The 15,674-nt window shown below is 39.2% G+C and overlaps 1 protein-coding gene across 2 annotated transcripts in view; it reads right to left on the bottom strand.

Moving 5' to 3' along the window:
* Positions 1 to 1,432: 1,432 nt before the first annotated feature.
* The window catches only part of LOC129770960 (glycine receptor subunit alphaZ1-like), a 30,406-nt gene continuing 16,164 nt past the window's right edge, over positions 1,433 to 15,674 (bottom strand). Inside the window, exons 4-10 of one of the 2 annotated variants that reach the window (XM_055774170.1) lie at positions 10,423 to 10,655; positions 10,277 to 10,359; positions 5,701 to 5,853; positions 5,397 to 5,635; positions 5,086 to 5,265; positions 4,834 to 5,018; positions 1,433 to 4,758 (exon numbers count right to left, since the gene is read on the bottom strand). In XM_055774170.1, the coding sequence (XP_055630145.1) occupies positions 4,605 to 4,758; positions 4,834 to 5,018; positions 5,086 to 5,265; positions 5,397 to 5,635; positions 5,701 to 5,853; positions 10,277 to 10,359; positions 10,423 to 10,655 (1,227 nt within the window). In that variant the 3' untranslated portion in view covers positions 1,433 to 4,604. Of the gene's footprint in view, positions 4,768 to 4,833; positions 5,019 to 5,085; positions 5,266 to 5,396; positions 5,636 to 5,700; positions 5,854 to 10,276; positions 10,360 to 10,422; positions 10,656 to 15,674 lie in introns of both variants that reach the window. The other variant, XM_055774169.1, reaches the window with a different exon arrangement.

The raw sequence follows: 15,674 nt of genomic DNA on the forward strand, positions 1-15,674 counted from the left end.
ATGTTTCTCTCATGGGAAAATAATCCTCCGAAATTTTGTAACATTTGGCAACATTCACATCTCTCGTCCCTATTATCTAGCACTTGATCGACGAAAATGCAGTAAGAAGAGTAAGAAGCCAGCTGTCACGTCTTGTCTGAGGTTGGAATAAGGCAATCAAGATAGGTGCAACGAGATTTGAAAAAAATCGCTCAACTTCACATCGATGGAACGATATAAGCGACCTTCAAGCTTGCTACAGGATAATAAATAATTTTCCGAATTTATATTAATACTCTACTGAAATTTCTAATATTGAATTGTATCGAGTTAGAGATATAATTGAACTCACATTTGTGAGTGATATGAATTTGTTCCACCAATCTCGTACAACTTGTTTTCGTTGTAAGGGCAATAGTTTGACAGATTCGCATGATTTCGTGGTTCAATGTGAATGACTTCAGCGAAAACATTTTGCAAGCACGAATTTCGCAAGTGAAAAATTCGCTCATTCTGAAGCAAGTAAAGCCCACCCAGCCGACCCAATAAATTTTCTAATCCCATTTTTATAATCTTTTTTATATCAAATTAATCACAGACAGCATTGAACAGACTAATGCATGAATCAAACGGATTTTTCTATCATACGCGACAGCTAATAAAGATGAGTTCCGGAAGTGACGGGGGGAATGTTTAGCGGAATCTATGCGAGGAGTTCAATAGTCCCTTGCCCCATGAAAATTATTATCCGAATAACTTAACGATTCCAATTCAATTAGTTTGCACCGGTCGGAAAAAAAGAAAGACTAGCTGGATCGTTCCATGGAAAACCGTTTCAGGGCGAAATATAATGTTTTTGTTTTGCACCTGTTTGATTGCCAAAGCATGGACTTAGTGATAGGGGGCCCGAACAGGAGCAGCTTAGCTTTAGCGGTCATAACTTCAGCCTTTTTATCATTGACCCGCATTCCGTTATCACCACACCTTTCTAGCATTGGATTGATGTCCTTTTGAAGAGCGAAGTAATCCGAAAGAGATGAAATGGTAGATTTTCTGGTCATCCGCAAATGCAAGCAGTAAGCACAGGTCATTTGAAATTTTCTACATGACTTCTATTTTATATGAATAAAATTTTCCAAAATAAATAAAAAAAAAATGAAAATAGGTTTTTTAGACATTGCAAATCAAATTTTTTTTGTAAATAAAAAAAAGAGTACTATTTTTTTTCTCAGTGTATATTTTTTCACCTTTTTACATCAATACTCTATAACTCTTTCTAAGACACTATTCGGTACGACTCATAGTTTTTGATATATAAATTATCAAAGATTTCTCTCACTAAAATCGATATGACCTTTTCAAAAGTTACACTTGAGTCAAAAAATTCCCAAATGCTGCGCAAAACTCATATTTCCTTCGTTTGGGTTGAAGGAAATATGAGTTTTGCGCAGCATTTGGGAATTTTTTGACTCAAGTGTAACTTTTGAAAAGGGCATATCGATTTTAGTAAGAGAAATCTTTGATAATATACACACAATACACACTTTCGTTCGAATCAAAAATACAAGTTTTTAAAATCTACATTTTTAGATCGATTTTATTTGGAATTGCACGGCTGTGACATTTATTATTACGAATTTGGGTTTTAAATGGAGCTTGGGAATGTGGCATAGATTTGGGTTTTAGAAGATGGGATAGATGGTGATGAGAACATAAGCATCCTATTAAAATGTTAAATAACAAGAACGGGAGCCCACATCACCTTGTCATAGACCCCTTCGAGGTTCAGAGAACTCGCGCAATCGATCTATTGTCCCCCTTGACTAATCCCTTGAGTTTATCGGGGAACCGTATTCGTGCATAACTTGCCATAGCTGGTCTCGATCGATTGTATCGTATGTTGATCAGAAGTCGATTATAAAATGATGCATGAGCACGCTGTTTTCGCGCAATTTGTGCAAAATCTGTCGAACCGCGAAGACATGATCCATGGTAGCACGGTCACCCGCCGGTTATAGCGTTTATATCTTCAAAAGAGGCTGCGTCATGCCAGTATGGTTCTTTTGCGTTTTCACGAACGATGATACACTATTTATAGCCAATCGCGTCATCGCGAAAAGTGGTAGAAAATAGGGAGCATTTCCATCCCATCTGTCCTGTTCAGAAAAGCTCCCGCATCGATACGACCTCGACGTTACCTAGATTGTCCTATCGCAAACTATCGAGGTTACTGTGACCACTAATGAGGTCTTCAAGAGCTGTAGATCCAGATCTTCCAAGGCTTCAGTTTCAGCGCTTCCTAATAATTATTTTTAATGATAGGATTAGTTTTCTCAACCCTGTCTTCGAGAATCGGACCATCCGGTTCAACGAAACCTCCAGGATGTTCATATTGAAATCTGTCGTCATTATCCCGTCGCTTTTCACGAGGCTTTCCACTCTATCCCACGAAAAAACACGCCCGGACTGTCACATTTCCTCCTTCACCAGGCCTTGAATGTGATGCTCCTGAAACTCTTTACCCGATCTGCACCACACCCGAACATGCCGTCCATCCAGAGAACCGTTTTCTTAACTTAAGTAGTTTGGCTTGTTGATAGATTGGCTCTTCCGGGCTAATTTTGCCATTCAACCCCTGTGTTACGAGACGGCGACGTCTTTTTTCCTTTGAGGAAAACTCTCTTTTTAGTATTCCATAAGCGGAACATTAAAATAATATAATAAATTAGATATCAACAAAATTACAGTGTGTTTATTTGAATTCGAACTAGACTGACCAAATACACTCTGTCCAACTTCTATAAGACCAGGTGATGATCTTGCTGCTTTGTGTCATTATAAGCAAACAATGCTTCAATTTATATTTTAGTGTGTAGGTATTGGTGACTACCATACATTGCATGATTTTCATATGTATATGTGCAAGCGCTGAGCGTAAACGAATGTTTTCGTATTTTTCAATTGTCAAGTTTCTATAAGACCAGTTACATTTTCCGTTGTTTTAGTTGTACAGCTTCGAACACCTCAAAATCGCTTATGCAAATAAAGCAACATTTTAATTTAAATGTTACTCGGGTGACAATTCGTTAAATTTTGGTAAAAAATCCTCACATAAAGAGGGTTTAAAAAGTTAAAGCTCCCCATCTTACATCATCTCACATCGGAAGATGTCTGAGTTTTGCCAAAGCACACATGAACCGACAGTGGGACATGGTATGCTGTGACAAAGAAGGTTTCCAAAAGAATACATTTTGCTATATACCATAACGAAAAGTTCTTCAATGTATGGGATATCTTCACTGACGAAAAAAAGTTCAATTTGGATGGTCCTGATAGTTTCAACAGGTACTGGCGTGATTTACGGAAGAAGAAATAGTATTTTCCAACCAGGAATTTTGGTGGAGGCTCGTGCATGGTTTGGGCGGAATTCTGTGCAACCGGAAAGCACAAGATAGCTTTCACATCATTCAAGGATTACACACATGTTCTGATATCCTCTCTCCTGCCGTTTTTGCGTGGACATCGTCACAAACAATTCACATTCTAGCAAAACAATGCTACTATTCATACCAACAAGTAAACTAAGCAATGGATTAAGGACCAAAAACATATTTTTTTAGACTGGCCGGCTCGCTCTCCAGACTCTCCAGGAAAACGATATGATTTCATGCCACATGACAAATTGCAAGCCAAACCAGTTCTTTCTTCTCGCATTATTCACAAAAAATATCTTCACTGCTTTCGTGTGCTACCATGCTCAAGGAATTTAGCTAAATGTTCACCGACGAAATCACGAGAGATCTTCAATTGTTCTACACAAACCGTTTTGATTTGAAGGTACATATTTATAAACTCTCACATTGAGGCTTTCTATATCAAATGCCAAACACTCGATTACTTTTTGAAGATGTTCATTTGAGAATAATTTATTGAAAATAACGAAAAAGGAAAATGATTTTTTATACATACTGAAATACGATTCAAATTAACAAAAAGGCGAGACAATAAAAAACGGTCGAAAAAACGGCATTGTCCCGTTCAAAACGGTACGTTTGGTTAGCCTAATTCGAACCAAATAAATGAAAGAAATTTTAAAAAAATTATGAGGTGGGCACTTTATTTTGCCTATCAGTCTTAATAAATGGTCTTATTCTGTGTGGCACGTCATGAAGGCCGAGGCCTGTTCCAGGTGTTACCCAAGTGCAACAAGACTCAGACAAACATTGAATCTGTGAGAATATATATTTTTCACTTTGATCATAAAGCCACTCCGGGCCTGATCACGAACGTCACTTCACGGTGAAAAGGGAATGATTTGTATACAAGGTTATATACACTCCATTCCGTTTTCACCTCGAAGTGACTTTCGAGATCAGGGCCTCCAATTACCCAGAAGCCGGCCGAAACTGAGACATAGTTCGAGCTATCTCATACTTCTGAGGCTTTCCAGGAATAGAATGTAGGAAGTCTCATACTGTGCATGAAAACCAATGAGAATTTTCAATAATTTTTTTAGTTTTTACAGTGCACTATGGTTCAAAACAATATCACGCATACGGTACTACAACGATACTAAACGGTAACCTTTGGTGGGGCAATACAAAGCGTAAACAAACTCAAATCTATCATTTGCTCTTATTCGATTCGCTAATGTACATCGTCCAGTAGGCGATTGTGAATATGAGGAAGCTTAGTGGGAAGATTATCAACGAGATTTGGTCCAGCCGGCCTCGTTGCGATCCGGCGTACATGAGCGCCACGTCGGCCACGTTCCGGAAGCTGTAAACACTTAACACGTCATTAGATTGCACTGCGTTACACGGCGAAAAGCAAAAAAAAACAAGCTCAACCTACCGCCTTCTAGTCATAACGGAAGTCACGTGCTGAGTGTTTTGGAAGTTTCCCGACAGATTCCCGAGCGAGCTGTGGGTGGGCTTCGTGGGATCCGATTCCTGTGGTTGCACCTTGTTGGTGCCTGTCACCTTGAGACCTCCACTACTCTCCAGTCCATTTTCGCGCTGTGCGTGGCTGGAGTTCATCTATTTACGGGACAGATTTGAATTTAATTACCTAATGGGAGTCGCAACGCAACGTATCGCTACTCACCGGTGTCTCGACGGTGCTTTGCGACAGGTTTATTGTCGGCTGCAGCTGTACCGGGGGCGCGACCTGGATGTGACTCTTCGCCGCCACACGCCAGTGCTTATCATACCGGATACCGAAGAGAACTATGAAATACTCCATCAGGGCGAAAAATACAAACAGTGTACATGATATGAGCCACACCTGTGCCAGACGGTGATGACATGGACGAAAAAGTAATTATAGAAGGGGGAGAAAAAAAACATGATGAGTGCTTTCGTTTAGCTTTACGGAGGATAGCGTTCAGATGAATCATAATCTGCCGGAGCTGTCACCTCAAGGCACTTGAGCTCCAGTGCGTCTGGAGAATTATTGCGAACCGTGTCGAACATGGTGATCAGCGACAGGAGTGTGGTCACCAGCAGGACCATCCTTCCCGGAACTATCTCCGGTACAACCACAAACGAACCCCAAGACATCGACACGAATAGGGTGGACGGGAGATAGTTCTCCAACAGGTAGCTTTTAACTTCACGCGAAAGAGTGATTTCCAGCCTCGCGGAGCTGTGGTTATCTGGAAGGGCAAAGTAAAAATTAAACAACATATTGCAGTGGCAGCTAGAGAAAGGGGTTCCTCACCATCACCGTAATGGATCACCTGTGGTTCCTGTTCCGTGTAGAACGAGACGACGTATTTTGGCAACCGGAAGAATCCGTCTCCAAAATCGTGCGGGAATGCGAGCGCATTATCGGTCTTCCAACGGAAGCGCATTTCCTTAACTGTATACTTATCTGAGAATGCATGAATAATTTGTGATTGGATGAATGAAATCTATTCTCGGATATTATTGAAATGTTCATCACATAGGTACTGCATCATTTCCACGAATAATTGAATGAAAAATATTAACGACTTTAACATATTAAGGACCGCTCACGAGATTTCTCGTGTTTCGCGTTCCGTCTGTTATGGATGGATCACGTAATAACCCGTGTTTTCTACACTTGATAGGTAAATCCTTGGTCAACCAAAAATTTAACAAGGCCTACGGATGGCTCGCCTTCATCTTATCCACACCGAAGGAAACGATCTAATTCGTGGAATCCGAACAAATGAAGCGTACAAGTTTCCCCCTAAAACGTGCGGTTCCAGGCGTATGTTTTAAGCCGGGTTCAGACGGTGCGAGTAAGCATACGAGTCGGTCTAGTCAGTTACTGCAGTACAGCTACTCACACCGTGTGAACACATCATGCCAGTTAGTGTCATGTGTGATTCGGCGTGCGAGCTACTTCAAATTTTTTTGAATTTACTCGCACTCGCATCCCTCAAAACGTCAAAAACAGAATTTAGCGCTCGAATCAGGGATGCCAAATCTTTACATTGTCTTTACATGTCTCTATTTTTAAGATATTTGAAAATATGCGAAGATTATTATAGACTTGAAAATTATTGAAAAAACAAATAAAACCCTCATAGTTTCTAAGCGGAATCGTTGTTATTAAACGGTTTTATTTAGCTTGCCCTGTAATCTGTTTGTATGTTTGTAACATGTCCCACATTAGTAGAAATTTGACCCCCTTCTTGTTGACCGATTGATCTGAAATTTGGAACACACCTTTATCTCTGTAGTCATTACAAAACTGCGTATTTCATTATCTTGTAAATCCAAGATAGAGGCCGCTACAAAATGGCGGATCCCTTTCTTCCTCAAAACCTCATCAATGTGGGTTTTCCAAAACCCCATCAATATGGGTATCAAATGAAAGGGCTTGACTAGCAGAATACATTTATTTAAGAAAAATGCAAATCCAAGATGGCTGCCACTACTAAATGGCGGACTACATAGTTTCCCAAAACTTCATTAATATGGGTGTTGGGGGGAAGCAAACTACGCCACTGATGACTTGATCTGAACCTGCGCATCCGGACGGTGCCACTCCATGACGCACCCAGACAATCATTGACAGCTAGCTGTCATCACTGTCATTCTGAAAACTTCTCTCGTACCACACATTCTTTGCTAATCACAAAAAAGGAGTAGAGATAGAACCCAAAATAAAGTTGAATTCCCAAATTGTTAAATAATTGAATCATCCTGTCGTGCTTTGAATTTAAAACGAGGAGATCAAATGTAGGTAAAACCTAATAATGTAAAGTTCTTGTTTAATTATTGTTTCTCTTAATAAATACAGCTTTGAGCTCGCTATACATTGATAAAAACGCGTGCTGAATAGAACCTCCGAAACCCCCGTAACAATGGGTATCAAATGAAAGGGATTGACTAGCAGAACACGGTTATTTGTGAAAAATGCAAATCCATCAAAATTCTACCAAATGGCGGACTACATATTATGTCAAAACACCATTAATATGGGTATCAAATGAAAGGGCTTGAATAGTAGATCACAGTAGATCATGAAAAATTAAAATCCAAGATGGCCGCAATCACAAAATAGCAATATACTTTATTAAACGGTTTTATTTAGCTTGAACTGTTCGTATGTATGTATGTATGTCTGTAGGATTGTCCCACAGTAATAGAAATTTGACCAATAGGAACTGACCGGATAGGAACTGCTGTCATTTTAAAACTGCTTATCTTGAAAAATCCAATTTGGCCTCCGCTCAAAATCGCTGATTCCATATCATCTCAAAAAAAAGGTTGATTGAGATATGTGTATCAAACCAACGAACTTGACTTGGAGAACACACTATGTATTTTCTGCAATCTACTCAATATCGGTATCAAATGAAATTTTTTGACTGATAGAATACAGTACAATGCCTTTATTGTAGAGAAATATTCTAATGAAACAGATAATGTACTAAAAACTAGAAAATAAAATGAGTAAACAAAAACTTTTTAAATTATAAAATCCATTCATTTTCATTATCCACAATTAGTGATTTCATCATATGTCCCACTATTTTATTTTAGTCTTATCAATGCCCTAGACTAATGAAGGAGAGGTGTGATAACTACTAACTGCAACTTGCCTAATTATTTTCTCTAGCTTTTAGTACATTATTATGTTTAATCACAAATAAACCGTTTAACTTAAAAAGTTTTTTTACTCATTTTATTTTGTTTTGCACGCTGGTGGGGCACGTTTTCTTTTTGAGATAGTTTTCTTGGGATTCTAAATATAAAATCATTATCGGGCACAATTTTCATTCGAAATTCACTCACAACTTCCAAAAAAAGTATTGTTCTAAAAAACAGAATACATATTCCATTTAAAAAAGTAGATTTTCATTCATTATTTTAGTTTTTGAGGCGTATTTATTCCTCCTGCAAATCTACTATCATTTTCATTTCACAAATTGGTACACGAAGCTGCTGTCAAGGCGAAATAATTCAAAATTTGAAAAATCTTTTAGACTGCCATTTGTAGCACTACATACTTTCGGAATTATTTTAGCTATGGATGCTTTCGAGATTCTAAAAAAATATCGACAATAATCTGAACGATATTCCAGAAGAAAGGTACAACATTTCTAGTTTCACTTATGTAGGTATAGCATCCCTCATGAGTGTATCTTGCGTTGTATTTGTGGAGCAATTAAATCCAACAGTTTTTTCACTTTTTCAGGTGTTATTCTCAACACTGCTCTGTACTCTCGGGGATCATCATCGTAGAGTTACTTCAATATTGTATTTGTTGCTCCTTTTTTTTGCATCCAATTCCTGGACCGAATCCTTTTTTCTTTCTGCTTTTTCCGGATAGTACCTTCAGTTCAAAGAAATTCAGCACAAAGTATTTTTAAACACGGCCAGTGTGTGTTTAGCGATAAAATTGTGTAATGATAAATTCAACTGAAAATCTAAGACGAAAACTGCCAATAAAGAAGTCGATTTCGGATCAATCATCTGACAAATTCGGATCTGATTGCTGTTTCTGACGATTTGATGGACATTTGAAAAACCGCCTGGCATCTCTGGAAAACCTGTGCCGTAGTATCTAGTTTCTTGCCAGCAGCTCACATTGTGTGAACGGACAAGGCGAGTCAACCATTTGTCAAGCGAGTTCACCGGGTCAGTAGCTGCTCATTGTGAAGCCAGCTACTAGCAACGTATAAATGGGCCTTTACAGATTTCTCGCGTAACATTTGAAAAGGTCCTAAGTAACAGTCACATCAACTCGAAAAAAACGAAGTTGAAGACCGGAACATTGTTCCGCGAATTGTTTCGAAATGAATCAATCTTTCTCACTACTTTTACCACTAGCTGTCAATAACAACTCTGAAAAACCTATCGTAACTGTTGGGATGAGATTTTAGTTTGAAATTGAATACTCCGAGCGAAAAATGTTACATTGGACGTTTTGACTGACCGCTTTGTACATTGGACAAATTACGTTGCACGATGAAAATTTGAAAATAACTACTGAATAACGATCCAAATACAGTGATAGACATTCGTTTAGCTGCACTTGAATAAAAACATGAAACACTTACAAAACAACTAGGAATGTTTTTTTTTATCGGGATACTTATTTGCTGTAGTGATAGTATATTTAAGTCACTTTTTATTGAAAGGACGTGCGTCACAAACATACACACACAAGGCGGCATCGGTGGATATAAACATTCGAACGTCGTTTTTTCCCCGAGACATACGTTTAGCCGCAGGGCATAAAAATCGAGTTTTCGCATAATCACCAAGCCTTTATCTGTGTTTTTTGAAAAAATACGTGTTTTTTGAAAAACATATTTGTTAAAAAAAATACATAGTATTTTTGTGCGTATTCGTGTTGTTTTGATTGCTTTGTTACTTCGGACGTATCGAACGTCAGAGAAAAGTAGCGTCGGAAGTCGAGTGCTTAAAATTCGAATCTGTACATTGGACATTTTTTGTATCGATGATAAAAAGGTGAAAAGAATAGATAGTTGAAGATTGTTTTCGCAATGCATTCAATTATTGAAAACTAATAGTGTGTAGTAGATTAGTTTACATCTGTTACTTAGGACCTTTTCAAAAGTTACGCGAGATTTCTTTTCGGTCCTTATTATGTATCAAGGTATGAATGTATTTTTTTATATGCGATCTGTTAGATTGAAAATAACTGCCTAACGAAAAAGGTGGATAACACCCAACACCTCTCGGACATGGGAGCCACGATATATGTCTGGTTCAAGAATGCGTGGCTAGAGTCAAATTGTACGCCAACATCATATGCAACCTTCCCAAAGGTGAAATTAGATCATACTTACAGCTGCTAAAATCTACCGGGCACCTTTGGACGTCTAATGGATATAATACGAAATCCATGTCACACTTGAATATTATTGTTGCTCTGGAAGTAAAAAAGACAAGTATTACATGAACATGGTCCATATCTACTCCTCCGCAGATTCACCCTATGCTCAGCACTAACGTGCTGTTTTTGTACAATCGCAGACTGCTGAACTCCTCGAGCAGAGCCATCACCTTCATCTCACGCAGCTGGCGGATGTACAGATCGGGAACCCACACCGTTTCCCGCTCGATCGGTGTCAGCTCCACGTACTGCTTCGTCATGGTGGGCTCGTCCGCCGGGAGTAGTCGCGGATCCTCCCAGGTAACTTGTAGAAAAACATCGATTGAGATTTCCTGGAAGAAATACGATTGAAAATGTCCGAAATGGAATTATTTTGAGATTAACGCTTGATGTTCGGTCATATGCATCATTAGTTCGATAGTAATTCTAGTATAGTATTGTTCTACATAGATCCATTCTATTCTTCATTATTCGATAGTTTCGAGGTTTTTCGAAGGGTAAAAAATATCGAGAAAACCCCTCTACTACGGTTTATACGCGGTTTTCTATAAACTCGTTGGAATTCGCTCAGAGAGACAGCAGGTACAAGCTAGTTCACGAGCTTCTTACAGATGGGTCTAAGCCGCTCGCCGTAAGTGAACCATATTGCCCATCTCTACTATGTATACAGTCATTGAATGAACATCCATTTCACAAACCGCAAACTGAAAGTTTATTCGCCTCTAGTCCTTCAAAATGACAAGTAGAACATGTGTTGCGACCCATAGCGGGAATGTTCTGAAAGTTTCCCATAAAATAGGTTCTCTTGTTTTCCCTATTCTTATCCCTAACCTAATATCACCCCCGTCATAAGTGCAATGTGTGGTGTATGACACATCTACAAACAACACGGAAGCCCGATGCACAGTATTAACGCATACCAACGAAGATCGAATAACACACGAATCGATCCCTGCCAATGCCATATATTCATACCAAACCCTACCTTTAGCAATGCAAGGTCGCGAATAAATCCATATGTGTTTAGATTATATTCGAAAGTGTTACATTTTTCCAAGTGCTGTATTACATGGCCTGAAAAGTCCCGGGATTTTTCAACGGATGGAACCACTAAGAATGAACAAGATTCATTTCGAGAGGTTTATCTGTCACTAGCTTATGTGTCACGAGTGTCATCTCAGCATTCGTATAGAAAATGGAAAAAGAGGAATATCGTATTTTGATCAAACATTGTTTTTTGATGGGAAAACTCCTAAACAATCAATGCAATGGTTGACGAAATGTTATTCCACTTCTGCCCATTCGAGAACAACAGTTTATCAGTGGTTTGGTTAATTTAAAAAGGGCCGTACAAACACCGCAGATGCACCTCACTCTGGAAGGCCAAAAGAGGCTACGAATCCAGAAATCGTAAAACAAGTGCATCGACTCGTTTTGAACGAAAAGTGAAGTTACGCGAGTTAGCTGAGTCCGTAGACATTTCAAAAGAACGAAGGGACATAAAAAAACTATCCGCGCGATGGGGTCCGCGTTTGCTGACCGTCGACCAAAAACAGCGACGCGTTGATGATTCAACAGCCAGTTTGGCGTTGTTGGAGCGTAATCGAGTGGACTTTTTTCGACGTTTTGTGACAATGGATGAAACATGGATCCATTACCACTCCTGAATCCAATAGGAAGTCTGCAGAGTGGCACTTGGATGTTTCGTACTACAGAAAGGGAATCAAATTGTTTGAAACTCGCTATACCAAGTGGATTGCCCTCGAAGAAAATTATGTTGAGAACTAAATGCAGCTTTGCCCAAACAACGATTGTTGTCATTAAAACCATGGGATTTTTCAGCCCATGAGGTGAAATGGTCTTCCTCAAGACCATATTTTTCGATTCCTGAGCTATCAATGTTGAGGCCTTCTTCAGCCGAAGGATCCATTATTCCCTATGAATGGTCCGAGCCACCAAAATATTTGAATTCACGTTCGTTCGCTTAGGAAGTTAAAGGGCGAACACGAACTTATTGCGACACCGACAATGTCATGCCAACTTTCTTATAATGTTTAGAATCAAACCAAAATTTTAGGGTCGTTTTATACATATATTTACTTCAAAAATCAAAAGAAAAGTTAATCAATGGAGCCTTGAGTGTAAAATTGAACGCATTTTCGCTTGATGCCCTCCATCAAAGTCTTTATAGTGTCATCCGGTACCAGTTTCTCAGTTTTTTTCCATTTTCTTAACATGTCCTTCTCGTCTTTGACTGTCTTCTTGCTCTTCCGAAGTTCCCGTTTCATTATTGCCCAGTACTGTTCCACCGGGCGCAGCTCCGGACAGTTTGGCGGGTTGGCGGGTGTCCTTTGGAACAAAATGGACATAATTGGCCTCATACCACTCCAGGACACTTTTGAAATAGTGGCATGATGCCAAATCTGGCCAAAATAGCGGAGCTTCGTCGTGCTGCTGCAAGAACGGCAAAAGGCGCTTCTCGAGGCTCTCAGATTTGTAGATCTCGCCATTTAATGTGCCCTTTGTCACGAAAGGCTCACTCCTCAGTCCGAAAGAGCAGATGGCCTGCCAAACAAGATATTTGGAGACGAACTTCGACATTTTCTTCTTCCTAAATTTGTTGTCCACATCGAACTTGATCTTGCCGGTGAAAAACTCCAACCCCGGAATTTGCTTAAAATCGGCTTTTATATACGTTTCGTCGTCCATCACACAGCAGCCATATTTTGTCAGCATCTTCTCGTAGGGCTTCCGTGCCCGAGTTTTAGCCGTCGATTGTTGCCGCTCATCGCAGTTTGGGAAGTTCTGTACCTTGTATGTATGTAGTGCAGCTCTCTTCTTTGCATTCTGGCTCTGCGACATGCCGATCATTTTAGCCAAATCACGGCTTGAGACGATGGGATTTGCTTTAATCATCCGCTTCACCTTTTCCTCCGTCTTTTTGTTCTCCGGTCCCGGTATTCTTCCAGCTCCTTTGCCGTGGTCCAACGTCAACCGCTCCTGGAACCGCTTCAACACTCTGGAAACGGTTGAATGGTGAATGTTCAACATTTTTCCCAACTGCCGGTGTGACAGGTCAGGAAATTCCAGGTGTTTGGAAAGAATTTGTTTTCTCGACCCGCGTTGGTTTACCTCCATTTTCGTTGAATCGAAAAACACGACTTCGATTTTGACAGCATGTAGACAATACACATCATTGAGAAAGTGTGCAAAATTTGGTTGATTTATACCCAATGGTAAAAAAGATATGCCCTGTTGAATGTGTCGCAATAATTTCGTGTTCGCCCTTTAATATGCAAACTTTTGGGAATGGAGACCTCCGTAGCAAGGAGAATTTTCCTCTTCTTTTATAATCATCACATTTTTGTTTATTCAGTTAAAATACATGGGGAATAGATCAGCTATGCATTTGATTCCAGAATATTATTTTGCATATCAGCAACCTTTAGTACCCTCATAGAAATAATTTGCTTGTTTGGTGCCAGTTAGGAATGGCCATCACTCAAAAATCTCAGGTAAAGAATGCTCGAAAAGGAACCGACGAACGGGAGTTTAGCTCTAGAACAATTAGAACTCGCTCTATCATCAATAAACAGAAATCCAGCCGGAAATCTAAACCCAATCATCTTCTCAACTGATAATTATAATCTATGTTGTGGCGGATCTCATTGCAGAGTAAGGTTGATACGTTTATATTCCAGGTTGAATGTAGGGCCTGAAGTATCGGCTGAAATTAGGCTTAGGTTTGCTTAACTGTCTGGTCTCGATCTTGTAGAATGTTGTCGGGTATCTAGTAAAGCGGGAATTCCTTTGTAAATTCAAGGCTAATGCTGACTTTTTCTTGACATGACATAAGTAATGGGCCTGAAGTATTGGCTAGAGTAAGGCGGCTCGCACACCGGAGCAATGAGCAACTAGCAACTGTCAACATGCAATAAGCAATATTATCACCAATGGATTTTTCCATTTAATCTTTGTTGATCTCGCACACCGACGCAATACGATATCGCTGTCGCCTTTACAGAGCAACACATGTCGCTAGCAACACGGCGTGTCGGTTGAATAGCAACTTATCGCTCATATTTTGACAAGTTTCGTACATTAAGGCGATTGTTTGCATAATGTCAGGGGTTTTTATTGCTCTGGTATGCGAAGAACAACAAAATATGTTTCCTGTTGCATATTGTGTACTGCAGTTTGCTAGTTGCTTATTGCTGCGGTGTGCGAGCCGCCTAAGGCTTGGGTTTGCTCAGCTGCTTGAACTCGGAAACGATCACATCGTGGCCGGGGATCTAATAAAACGGGAATTCCCTTGTAATTTCTTGGCTAATACTGACATAGGTATTGGGTTCAATTCCCGATCGGTCTAGGGTACTGGTTAGTTGATGAAAAAAAATAAAAATGCCGTAATATGATTATTATCAATAAGATAACTCGTTCCGCTCAAACCTTTGCAGGGGAAAGAGGTGGGACCATCATCATTTATTTGTATATCTTTGAATTGGATATCTTGGTCAACATTTGGAGGCTCCAAAGAGTGGCACACAAAACTCTTACTTTACAAAACTTCAATATTCTTGAAAATATTTCCCACTTATCATTGACGGTTTAATTAATCAGAAAACATGTTACGTTTTTCTCGAATTGTTTTAACATTCATTACTCTTCTTGCTGTGAACGAATTTTGATGATTCACATAGTAATCGAATTTCACATTTTTTCTAAAATATTTGACGTAGAACTACGTCTTTCAGTAGGATTGTCAAATTAGAAAACGTGTAACGTTTTTATGAAATAATATTAACGTAATATAGTAGAACTCGATTATCCGCGAAATAGTCTGGCAGTCACCGCGAATAACAAAAATCGCGAATAGCGCAATATGGGACTAAACATGTGATGCAAACACAAAAGGAACATATTTCGGCCTGAAAAGTATGTTTTATCAATACAGAAATCATTAAACTATCGCGTACACCAATGGTTTGATAATATTAAAGCCATGACCAAAACAAAAGAGCATAAGCTTGTTCTACTGTAAGCGCTTGTTTTCGCTAGGAACATGATGATTTGCTTTCCAATTGAATCAGAAATTTTCTAAGATTTGTTTGGTATGCTATAACGTGTGTTAAATAAAAAATGAGAATTTTTTCAATCACATATAAAAAAAATTGTTTTTTTTTCATCGATTTCAGTGTTTTTTTATTAATAACATAATGTAATTTCTTCAAAAAAATGTCAGTGAATATTTGAGTAAGGGCCGTGGTCTGCTGTTCGACGCAACTTTGTCGCGATGCTCTCACAAGAACGTTGTACGGCACTTACGTCCATTTTCCGGATATAAATCCGGA

The sequence above is a fragment of the Toxorhynchites rutilus genome, chromosome 2, assembly GCF_029784135.1.
Source record: "Toxorhynchites rutilus septentrionalis strain SRP chromosome 2, ASM2978413v1, whole genome shotgun sequence".
NCBI lineage: Eukaryota > Metazoa > Arthropoda > Insecta > Diptera > Culicidae > Toxorhynchites > Toxorhynchites rutilus.